The following is a 12750-nucleotide window of genomic DNA, read 5'->3' as shown; positions in this document are numbered from 1 at the left end:
TACCTTGTTGGTATTGAGGAAGAGATGACGGAGGCGTGGTCTGAAAGATATGGCGCTCTTCAGGTATTTCCTTAGCACCCTGACTGGGCACAGTAACAATTGGTCTGTATCGTGTGTTACCTTATTGAGGCTGGAAAATTGAAATTCTCGAAACTTCTCATCGGCCAATGAAGGATTCTGAGTTTTGGCCACAAAGCCTGGCACGAAGTTGAGTGAGACTTCCCCCCATCCTCTAGAATGGGTGACGTTGTAGGACAGACCATGTAGTGCATTGACCCTTTTTGCCGAGGCCAGAGCTACTAGGAAAACGGTCTTAAGGGTCAGAAAGTAGTCAGAGGTCCTATTTAAGGGCTCAAAACCTCGAATCAACAAGGTGATATCTTCTGAGGTGGAAAGGTCAACCCCTCTAAGTCTACAGATGAGGCTCAAGGCTGAGCGATAGCCCTTAATAGCCGAGACTGAGAGGAGCATTTCCTCCCTGAGGAACAATAGGAAGTCCGCCACTAAAGGAAGAGAGGGATCGAGTGGAAACAAGCCTCGCCCTCTAAACCAAGCTGCAAACACTCTCCATCTTGCTTGGGAGAAGTTTGTGGAATATTGGCGCAGGTACCTAGACATGTGCTCGGCCACGTTCTCTGAAAAGCCTGTGTCTGAGGAGTGACTGGACAGCCAAAAGGAATTCTCCCGTGGGGGACACCATTGTGTGGCTGCGTCAGCAGAAGGGGTTCTGGAAGAAGAAATCTTGGAACCTGAACCAGCAAGGAAAGGTCTGCGTACCATTCTCTGCTTGGCCATGCCGGAGCTATTAGGGTTAGCTTGCAGTTCCGGGAGGTCCTGAGTTTGTTGATCACCCTTCTCAGCAGGCAAAAGGGTGGAAAGGCATATGCATCCAGGTTGTCCCAAGACTGTTGAAGGGCGTCCTGGATCGCTGCCTGATGATCTGGAACTGGGGACCAGTAGCGGGGAAGTTTCGCATTCAGAGAAGTGGCGAACAGGTCTATTGTAGGGATACCCTACAAAGCTATTACTGCCTTTGTTACTCAGGGGTCCAAAGACCATTCGCCACTCAACACTTGGTGATACCTGCTTAGTTAATCCGCCACGATGCTTCTCCGACCCAGAATAAACCTGGCTGTGAGAGAAATATCGAGACCTTCCGCCCACTGGCAAATCTGTACCGCAAGCAGACAGAGGTCTCTTGCCGGAGTACCCCCTTGCTTGTTGATGTACGAGATGGCTGTGGAGTTGTCGCTCATCAGCACCATCTCTCGTCCTTGTAGATCTTCTACAAAGTATTTTAGGCCTTTCCAGGCTGCTAACAATTCCAGGTGATTTATATGGAGAGTTTGTTCTATCGGAGACCAGACTACTGATGCTAACTTCGGGCCTAGGTGGGAACCCCAGCACCGTAATGACCCGTCCGAAAAGTTTAAACTTCGGATTAGAGCTTTGGAGGGGAATGCCCATCTGGGTATTCTCTCTGGCTGACCACCACTGAAGATCTTGTATCACCAGAGCTGGAACCTCCACTGGCAAGAATGGGGAATCGTTCTTTTGGGACCAATGGGTCTTCAGATGCCACTGGAGACTTCTCATTCTTAATCTTCCGCCTGGAACTACTTTTTCCAGGGAGGAAAGATGGCCCAGATGACTCTGCCACAACTTGGCTGGAGGAGGCAGTGGAGACAAGAGTTGGGCGATGGATTGTTCCAGTCTCAGAAGTCTGTCTTCCGAAGGGAACACCCTCCCTACCTTGGTGTTGATGGACATACCCAGCTAGTTCATGACTTGGGTTGGAATCAAACAAGACTTCTCAACGTTTACAAGGATCCCCAGATCCTTGCAAAGGTCGAGAAGCCTTCTCAGGTGATCCAGAGCTTGTTCCCTGGACGAGGCCAGGGGTAGCCAATCGTCTAGATACCTTAGCAGGCGTATCCCATGCTTGTGTGCCCAGGAGGAAACGAGTTCGAAAACCCTTGTAAACACCTGTGGGGCGGTCGAGAGGCCAAAGCATAGGACTTTGGGCTCGAAGCTTCGACCCTGAACCAGAAAGCACAGGAATTTCAGAGTTGAGCGATGGATCGGTGCTTGGAGCGATGGATCGGTGCTTGGAAATATACGTCTTTCAAGTCCACAGATGTCATAAAGTCTCCTGGACGCACCGCTTTGATCACAGAGGCAGCTGTCTCCATTTTGAATAGAGTCTGCTTCACAAACTGATTCAAGGTAGAGATCGATTACTGGTCTCCAACCCCCCGAGGCTTTCTCTTCCAGAAATAGGCAGCTGAAAAACCCCGGGGAGGTGTTGGGGACCTGTTGGATGGCACCCTTTAAAAGCATGCTGTGGATCTCCCGAGCTAGGCTTGCTGTTTCCCACGATTCCGAGGGACCTGGGAGGACGAGATCGGAGAATGAATTACAGGAGGAGGAGAGCCTATGAAGGGGATTCGGTACCCCCAACAAAGCACCTTGATTGTCCATTGCATGGCCCCCATAGCTTTCCAACTCCAACTCCCCTGCAGGCAACCCCCTATGCACTGGAAGAGGGGAGCCGAGACCCTATTTCTGTTTAGGGTTCCTCCCTCTGCCTTTAGCCTTGGGAGGAGCCGACATTCCTCTGCCCATAGGTTTGGCTGAGGCTTTTGGATGGGAGTGGAGCCGCGGTTGTGATCTTAGGTTGTGAAGTTGGCTGCTATTGCACTGGGCGAAAGGAGGCAGCCTCTTGCATCGCGAAGTCCTGCGTCTCTTTCCTCCAAGTATCTAAGGTGGAGGAAACTGCTTGTTTAGAAAAGAGGAGAGGTTGTAGAAGGTCCGAGTTTCTCAAATCTGATCTCTCGGCCTTACCGATGCTCCTATGAAGTCTGGAAACTGATTCCCTCCTTTTGAGGACCCAATTGCCCCACATCCCAGCAGCTAGGACTTCCTGTAGGGACTGCATGAAGTTTTGGTTTGACAGGTCCTCGTGACTCGCTAGGTAGCCGACTGTACCAGACCACGTGTCAAACCAAGATAAAGCTTCCAGAAGGGACACTGAAGCCGCTTCCATTGCCGAGGCTTCTGTGGCTGTGAAAGAGACTGGAAGAGTAGAGAGTCTCTCCGAGGAGTAGCCAGGTGTGAGTCTCGCCATGAGGGGATCCAGGGTCAGAGGAGAAGGGTTGGCGTCTCTGACCTTGTAAAATCGCTTTTGCCTCGTGAACGGGAATTGTAAAAGTTTATGGGATCCCTGAGACTTCAAGGAACCCGTTTCTCTCGAGATCTTTCTCAGATGGCCTGCAATGTGATAAAACCAGGGAAGTTCAATTCTGGTCTTAGGGTTCAGTGGAGGACGACATAGCCTGTCTAAAGCTGGAGCGTCAGTATGTTAAGGAGACAGATGTAGATCGCCGAGGCCTGAGATATTACACATAGTTCTTAGAGCCCTCAAACAGAAGGACTCTAAGTCCTTTGATGGTTGCTCTTCCGAGGAATCCTCAGGCTTCGCTAATTCCTCGCAAGTTATTACAGGAGGAAGGGCGATAGAAGTCAGAGTGTCTGGAGGTAACGGCGAAGTAGGAGACCATATTACCATTGTTAAAAGGGAAGGCTAAGCGCTGAATAATGGCGCCGCAAGCGCCTGACCTTGCGTGGAAGTCGACGGTCTAGGAGAAGCTAACCGAATCATCGGTACTGTCTTAGTAGGATTCGTAGAGATTCCTCTCTTTGAAAGGTCTGAGGTACGAGGTGGAAGAGGTCGAATTGATCGGCGATCTGGCCTTTTCCCTCTGCTCTTAACAGAAGAGAAGAAGGGTTGAACCCGTGCGTCTTCTTCCGAGGTTCTCGAGTGGCTCGTTTTCCGTAACTCATTAGGGAGCAAGGGAACCGGAGTTGTTCTTTCTGAAACATGAGGGTGAGGTGATTAACCCTGCGTGAGGATGACCGGAGACTTGCGCGATCGGAAAGTCGAAGGGCGAGAGCGCTCTTTCTATGATGACACGTGAAGGAGAGGGTTCGAGGTCAGGGAGCGCTTTGCCCTTGGCCGCGCTCCAAGCACGATTAGATGAAAAATCGCTAATTACACTTTGGAGAGCTCTCTTGTGACGAAGAGCGAGAACGTAGCGCTCTTTTTCTTGAAGCGCTTAGATGATACCTCGCGAGAGGAAGACGATACCGAGGCAGATCGATGACGAGAGGAAGCGCTCTTCTTAGGTTTGTGACGATAGCGAGACAGAACGATGACGAGAGGAAGCGCTCTTCTTAGGTTTGTGACAAGAGCGCTTATAGTCTCACGGCGAGACATCTCGTGAAGAGACAGAAGGAGAGGAAGAGCAAGAACGATGATGTCTCTTCCTATGTCGCCCGTCTCTCCGGCAAGAACGTCTGCGCGAAGGAGAGCAAGCTCTCCTTTTCCTCTTCTCTCTCTCCCTCCTAGCCTCCAAAGAGGAAGGAGGAGGAGGAGGAGGTACTGCGATGTTTGTGCTTGCGACGTTGTGATTTTGTAGAAGCGCAAACAGAGTGCGCAGGAGCTGAAGTTACTACATCCACTGAAACTTCCGCAGGCGCCGACTGAGTTGACGGGAGGTAGGCGAGGTCCGAAACTCCCGAGGGTTCCAAAATAGAAGGGACCTGAGGCACTACCTTGCCTGCGAGGAACTGGTTACAAACTTCCTCCGAAGGAGAATCAGGAAGTCCAAGGGCAGGCCATACCGCTCGTACATGATCTGGAATGGAAGCGGTAACGGAATCATTCCCGGTGGCGGAAAATATTGCCCCACTGGCGGAGGCAACGTGATCTGCCCGACCAAGAGGAATGGGGGTTAAATCAATGGTGCCACTCTTCCTCGACTTCCCCACGGAGGAGGGAGGCAAGGAAGAGTCTGAAGGGAGAGAACGCAAGGCCGAAGAAGAGGCCCGAGACTCCTTACCTTTCGACGGCGAACCTGGAGGTAACGTGTCCCTCTTGGATTTCTTTTTCCACTTCTCGAACTTTTCCCACTGTGAGGGCAACCACTCTCTACATACTTGGCAGGGGGAGCTTTCATAACACCTATGACCTCTGCATGTATGGCATAGGGAATGAGGATCCACCTCCGGCGGTGATATAAAGATGACACAGAATTTCGGGGGAACCCTGGGACACTTCCTCATAATAGAGGAAATCACATCTAACAAAGAAAAAAGAAACAATTGATCAAAAACACAACAAAGGCAGGCTAGTCTGCCAGTCAAACAAAAGCAGGAGCAGCGGTGTTACCACTGCGACGTCTAGAATTCGATCGGAGGTAAACAGTAGCTACCGACCGGCGGTCCCCCACCGCTAACAGGTGGATAACTACCTGCTCGGTCATTAACGACCTTGTTAAGGTTTTTTGCCATATTTTCCAACTCGCGCTTAAATATCTCCTATAGTAAAGAATGAGGGTCTGTATCAAGAGTAGGAACAAATATTCCTATTTAAAGGACAATATGCTTGTATACACGTAGGAACAAATAAGCATTACATGAAGATTAGAAAGATCTATATAACCTAAACAATGCCCTGTGAGGTTGTATGATGCTAAAATGACAATCTTTTTTTACATTATTGTTTTAAAGGTCACTCATAATGACAAAGGCAAGGGACAGTGACACTGCCCTATAAAGCAGGGCAATGTCCTAGAGACTGACCATATATACTGTACATATGATCAGTACTCAAGCCCTCTCTCCACTAATGCTAGGACCATAAAGGGACAGGCAATGGCTGATGATGACTCAGCCAATAGACTTATAGGTTCCCCAAACCCCCCATCCTTAGCTCACAAGGATGGTGAGGTAGTAGCAACCAAAGGAACTAACCAGTTTGAGAGACACACACCCTAGTCTGGCAATCACCAGTCAAGGATGTTACCACATGGGCCACCACAACACTGTTCTTTCTATTACAGCAGTTAAGAGGTTGAATACAGGTGTCTCATTTATTTCTGAACCAAAAACAACTAATGAAATACGTGAAGTTAAGGCAAAAGAAAAACATATTTGGTTTGTTGTAGATGCGCATCTATTATGTCAGTCTGTTCGTTATAGTAGGGCATCGCTATGCAGTCAGGCTTCTCCTGATGGATGAGTTATTAAAATCCATTCAGACCTCACTAAAAGTAGTGGAAGAAGGACAAAGTGACATTAGAAGTCGTCTAGAATTTCTAGAAAGTGAAAAAAGGCATAGAAATAGTGGCACAAGACCCAAACATGGGTTTGATAGTGATGCGTCTGGGGAAGATGTTTTCGTGCATGACCGCCATGGTGGAGCAAAGTTGCCGTCTGCAACAAGGAATACCGGCCCTTCTACCCCTAATGGAACAGCCGGAAATATATCTCAGGCTACAGTAGCTAGAGATAATCAGTGTAGTATTCAAGATGAATATCAAGCAATAAAGGACAAAGTGTCTGGTATTAAAATACCACAAGAATTACGTGTTGGTACCTCAAAGTCTGGTATCAAGCGAGATGAACAGATAACTGCTAATGTTATTGCTAATAGTGCAAAATACGTGGAAACTACTATTAAATTACTGTGGAATTTAGAAGAGCAGGCGTCACAAGATGACCTATTAGAGATCTTTAATGTTCAGAAAGCGCACATTGATTATTTACGCCAAGAACATTCGGCATTAGTGGTGTCTGGGCAGTTTGGCGCCAAAACTTCCCAACTGTTCAAAAATTTGTCACGGGGCACAACTAACCTAGATGACAAACAATTAGATTCATTACTAAAAGCTGTGCAAATAACTAGTAATGATCCAAGTACTAAACCAAAATATAGAGACAATCAGAGAGGGCGCTTCTACAATAACTTCAACAACTACAGTGGGGGATATTACAACAGCAGAGGCCGCGGTTACAACAACAACAATTACTACATGCGTAATCAGTCACAAAGTGCTTCCAATTACTCCTGGAATAAACATGAAGGCGTAAATAATAATAACACAGAATAATGTTTAATGTAATGTATGTACTTAACTGTGTTGAATAAATTAGGCCTAGTGCTAGTGTCACTGTGTTGAATAAATTAGGCCTAGTGCTAGTGTCACTGTGTTGAATAAATTAGGCCTAGTGCTAGTGTCACTGTGTTGAATAAATTAGGCCTAGTGCTAGTGTCACTGTGTTGAATAAATTAGGCCTAGTGCTAGTGTTTGCAGATCGTGTTTGGTTATTTGTCACTAGTGAAGTGAATGACCATGTTACACTTTGTTTCTTCTTTTTTTTTCTTCTTTTTTTTCCCCTTTTCTCAAATTTAATTTATCCCTTTAAGCTTAACTGTTATAGATACTTATGTAATGTGTAATTTGGTAGAAAACATACAGTCTTGGGAAAAAATTGGAACCCCTGAGTACATAATAGGCTGGCTAAAATATGGAGTGACTATACCATTTTTGTCAGAACCAGAACAGTGTGAATTCGCGAACTATACATCTAGTGTGGAAGAAGAATGTTTTATTGACTCTAAAATAGTGAACTACCTAAATGACGGTTTCATTAGTAAGGTTTCAAAAAAAACCCTTATGTGTGTCACCTATAGGATGTACTAGAAAGAAAGGAAAAGAAAAATACAGATTGATTAGTGATATGAGATTTGTCAATCAGTTTATTGAAGTACCAAAGACACGATATGAAGACTTATCATGTTTACCGAACGTTGTAAAGAATGGTGATTCTTATGTTAGTGTTGATTTGAAAGACGGTTTTCATCATATACTTATTAGACGTGACTTCAGGAAATATTTTGGGTTTAAATGGAGAGGCCAATATTATGTTTGGAATGTTTTGAATTTTGGATGTTCTATTGCACCACATATATTTACAAAAGTTTTGAGGCCAGTTGTGAAGTATCTAAGAGAATGCAGCATCAGGTTAATACTTTATGTTGATGACTTCCTGTTATGTGGTCCTAAATCCACACTACTACTAGATACTGAAGTGGTAGTAGACACACTTACTGACCTTGGTTGGAAAATCAACTTTGAAAAATCCATATTAATTCCTAAGTCTACAATAGAATATTTAGGCCTACTCTTAGAAACTCAAGATAATGGAATACCAATGCTAAAGGTACCTAGTACTAAGATTTCTAAAGTTAGGAAAGACATTAAAAGGGTGTTAACTCAAAAGTCAGTGTCTGCTAGAGTTTTGTCAAAAATCGCTGGCCAGTGCAATTTTATTTGTAAAGCAGTGTTGCCAGGCAGATTAATGCTAAGAAATGTGTACAAGTTGATCAAACAAAAAAATACATGGGAATCTCAACTAGAACTGGACTCATGTGCCAAGAAAGATCTCTTGTGGTGGTATGAATCATTAGCAAAATGGAATGGGAAAGTAATATTACCCTCAGAAGTCGACGGCCAGCTGGTGACAGACGCATCCCAACTTGGTTGGGGAGGGCATTACAAAGAACAGACAACTCAGGGTTTCTGGGACCCAGAGATGTCTTACCAACACTCCAATGTAAGAGAGTTGATGGCGGTTCTTCTAAGTGTAAGAGCCTTTCTTCCCAGTCTAAAAGGAAAAACGATTCAAGTTTTATCAGACAACATCACTACAGTAGCGTACATCAATCACATGGGTGGATCAGTAGTGGAGTTGACAGAAATTGCGAAGTTAATATGGGCCGAGGCTATACAAAACAATCTAACAATTATTGCTCGTCATTTGAGCGGCAAACTAAACACCCAAGCGGATATGTTATCAAGAATGTTGGACAAACACGAGTGGATGTTGTCAAGACCGATGTTCCGGTTTTTGGACTCGATGTGGGGACCTCACACAATAGACAGGTTCGCATCTGCGACATCTACACAGCTACCAATCTACAACACAAGATTTCTCGACCCAAATGGTATGAAGTTGGATGCTCTGGCACAAAAGGATTGGAAAAGGGAGAACAACTTTGTAAATCCACCTATAAGACTTTTAGACAAAGTTCTTTCAGTAATAGAAGGTCAGAGAGCACATGCTACAGTAATAGCCCCATGGTGGCCAGCTCAGACATGGTTCAAAACTCTAACCCAGTTGTCAATATGTCCACCCGTCAGGGTGTCCAAGAAAGCAATCATTCAACTGAATCCTGCTCTACCAGAGCCACTGCGAAACAGAAGATGGAAAATGTTTGCTTGGAGAGTTTGTGGAAACAACAGGCACTTCAACAGGGGTGGTCACTTCAAGCAGCATCAAGACTGAAATTTGGGCGGGCACAGTCAACAATAAATAATTATAATATGTATCTTGGAAAAATTAAATTATTATGTGATAATTTTGGGGAGGATTTTCCACCTTCCACTTCTAGTATATTGGCAGAATGTTTATTAGCTATTTCATCAGAGAGTGACAGACCTTCATCAATGCTTAACTGTATATTGTCCTCACTGTCTCATGTATATACTGCACATTGCAAAATTGACATTACTAATGATGTGTTTATCAAGCAGTTGGTGTTAAGTATTGTAAAATCAAGAACTAAAACCCCGAGAATGATTTCCAATGTTATGCCACTTGATAAATTTTCAAATTTTTTCATTAAATGGGATAATCACACTATTGATGTAAAAAAGTTGAGATTAAAATGTATTTGTTTATTAGCCATTGTTACCATGTTACGGCCCTCGGACATTGCCCCCAAGGCTGTGATGGTCGATGAGTCAGGCAAAGTTCATAACTATTCATTTACAGATGATCAGGTAATCTTTAATGAAAATGGTAGCATGTCTATAATTATTCATGGTAATAAAAATGATAGTAAGAGGCATGGGTTTGTAGTTGATGTAGCACCTTCAAGTGAAATTAACTTATGTCCTGTTCGTACCATGAGATGTTATTTGTATAGAACACAGAACTTTAGAAAGCCTAATGGACCTGTTTTTATATCTTTGAAGAACCCATATGGTGCTCTATCGAGCCAGGCTATCACTAATATATTAAATGAATCTATTGCTTTAGTAGGTTTACCTAGGAATGTTTACTCAGCAAAAAGTTTCCGACCTTCAGGTGCTACCAAAGCTATCTCAGCAGGATTTGATCCTAATATGGTACAAAAAGTAGGTAGATGGAAAACCAGTACAGTATTTTTTGAACATTATGTGCATAGCCATGTTCCAAGGAATTTTACTGATGATTTATTATCTGTTAAAAACTCTACTTCTTAGTTTGAATCTTTAAATAACTCACTATTATGTGCAACTATTCAAAATAATAAAGGTATCTTATTTTGTCATTAATGTTTTTCTTTTGCCAATTAACATAAGTTTATTAAAGTGAAGTTAAGGCAAAAGAAAAACATATTTGGTTTGTTGTAGATGCGCAGTGCATCCCGCTGCGCATCTATTATGTCAGTCTGTTCGTTATAGTCTTTATTTGAGTTATACAGGATATGTTAAGTTTATGTACAATTATTGATGCCCATACTATAGAGAAACAGATATGTGCAACTATTCAAAATAATAAAGGTATCTTATTTTGTCATTAATGTTTTTCTTTTGCCAATTAACGTAAGTTTATTAAAAGTATATTAGAAATTATATCATATACTGCACTGTAATTACATACCTTATAGTCAGCTTCCCAGTCATTTTTGCCAGATTTTTGTTTGTAGACCTCAAGTCGGTAGTGTTTAACAAGGAGCAGATCTCGAACAAAGGACTCAAAATTCAATTTACTCAATATGACGGACTCAACTTTGTTTTCTCCTGAAATCGTATATAATTTGTTAAGCCTCATCTGATGGGAAAAGTACCTCTTACAGTGTGCATTATGTTTTATTCTGTAGATGGTATTTACACTACGGTCTTTACAGCATTCCTTCACCATAGCAACACTGCTTTCAGCCCTAGACTGATCTTCCTTTCATTATCTTTCTAGTTAACTGTCCAACTACTTTTACTCTACCTTACCTCAATTTTTACATATTATTCAATAAAAAATAATGATTTGTTTGATACTGATTTCTTTAATCACTTCAAAAATTCTATATTTAAAAGTTCATCTACAAACACAAACCTATCAATCACCCACTAGATATACTTATCAAAATTTTTTTAAAGAGAATTTTAAAATTGTAGCAACTGGAAAGCATTTTAACAATTTTGATAATTTTAAAAAATTATTCCCCAATAAAGAGGGCTTTTAATAATGAAATATGACAAATTTAGAATTTTGTATTTTTCCTAATGATACAAACCTGTAGCTATTTATAGGGGTATTACTTTTGGCAAAGCTGAAAGAAGAGCCATTAGACTTTTAGCAAGGGTTAACCACCCATACTGCTAATTAGCGGGGGTGGGATGGCGAGTAGTAGCTATCCCTCTCACTCACACACATGTGACTTTCCCTTTGCTTAGAGGCAGGACTTTGAGGGGGACTGGGTTGGTGGGCAAATCTGTATAAATAGCAAATTACTTCCAAATTTGTCATTTGTTCCATAACTGGAATACAAACAAATGCTATTTATAGGGATTGACTCAACCATTAGGGGGGTGGACGTTCCTGCTAATCTGGCTTTTGGCTTCAACGCGGGGATTCCCCTCTATGTGTCTTAGCAGGTAGAAACCCTACACCTCCCTAAAACCTTGCTATGCATGGTCTGTGGCCTACACATGCTGTGTGTTTGTGATACTAGCAATGTGGCAGTCAAGGTAAAAGTTTTTCAGAGTCATAGGAATTGTCCGAGTTCACCAAGACATTCCCAATACCACCTCTCCACGGTATGGGTATGTAACAGTAGTGACACTATACCAGTTAAACAAAGGAAAAATGGTTTACCTACAGTTGGTTGAGGTCAGCTGTGCAGAGAACCCAGGATGCTGATTTCCCTGAGGGGGGAGGATGAAGAAAAGAAAGTGTCAGTCATGCTTATTCATTCAATGAGACTAAAACCAGGTAACTGATGCCCTCAACCTCCTGCTACTTGTCCATCAAGGAGCTTGAGGTATTAAACCAGTTGTTGTGTAGCCACCACAGGACCGACTGAGAACATATCGTCTCCTGTGGGTTACGTCATGCAGGTAGTGGGCGGTGAAGGTCGTTTAACCCTTCCACACATCCGCTTGTAGAACCAACGCCACAGAGTAGTTTCATTTGATCGCCAGGGATGTAGGAATGCTCCCGATGTCGTGTGCTCTGGGTTGAAGTGTCAGAAGCAGATCTGGATTCAGTGCAAAGTTAATGACCTTGTGAATCCAGGCAGAGATGGTGCCTTCATGATCCTCCTCTTGACCTTCCCCGTGCTGATGAAGTGTTGACACTTGGGGCGAGCTCTCATAGTTTCCTTAAAGAAGGGCCACCATTTTTTTTCTTTCTTTTTTTGGCATACTAATTGTTGATCTGGATCATCGGTGATGTTGCAAAGGGCTCCCAGACCGAATGGTTCCAATTCTGAGATCTGAGCTGCCAGAGACTAGGTCGAGCATTTCTTGGCCTATTGTCATGAATGAGAGACGTTGAGAGAGTCCTATGGTGTTCGCCGACCTGTCATCAAGGTCAAGAGACCTTTGCTGCATGAAGTCCTGGAACAAGGTCTCCTTTCCGACAAAGGGTCCGTCGGCTTGAAACTGCGTATAACGCTCGTGGGCGAGTACAGAAGACTTCTCGTGGGCGCGCGGGCGCTCAGAGACTCGGTCAAAACTAGAGCACAGAAGATCGTATGGGGGAGGAGTGTAGACTTTGGCATAGAAACTGCAGCAGCCAATGAGATGTGATTGTTGGCAATACTCCTTGCAAGTAGGAATGTTACAAGACAGAGATGAA

At 43.7% G+C, this 12750-nt stretch overlaps 1 protein-coding gene across 1 annotated transcript in view; it reads right to left on the bottom strand.

Annotated features, from left to right (window-relative positions):
• Positions 1 to 12750, bottom strand: part of LOC137621508 (DNA mismatch repair protein Msh2-like) — a 139465-nt gene that overhangs the window by 75817 nt on the left and 50898 nt on the right. Inside the window, exon 4 of the mRNA XM_068351861.1 lies at positions 10555 to 10694. Coding sequence (XP_068207962.1) covers positions 10555 to 10694 — 140 coding nt within the window. The remainder of the gene's footprint in view (positions 1 to 10554; positions 10695 to 12750) is intronic.

The sequence above is a fragment of the Palaemon carinicauda genome, chromosome 28 (genome assembly GCF_036898095.1).
Source record: "Palaemon carinicauda isolate YSFRI2023 chromosome 28, ASM3689809v2, whole genome shotgun sequence".
Lineage (NCBI taxonomy): Eukaryota > Metazoa > Arthropoda > Malacostraca > Decapoda > Palaemonidae > Palaemon > Palaemon carinicauda.
The sequence above is the reverse complement of the archived record's forward strand: the minus strand, read 5'-3'. Positions and strand labels throughout refer to the sequence as shown.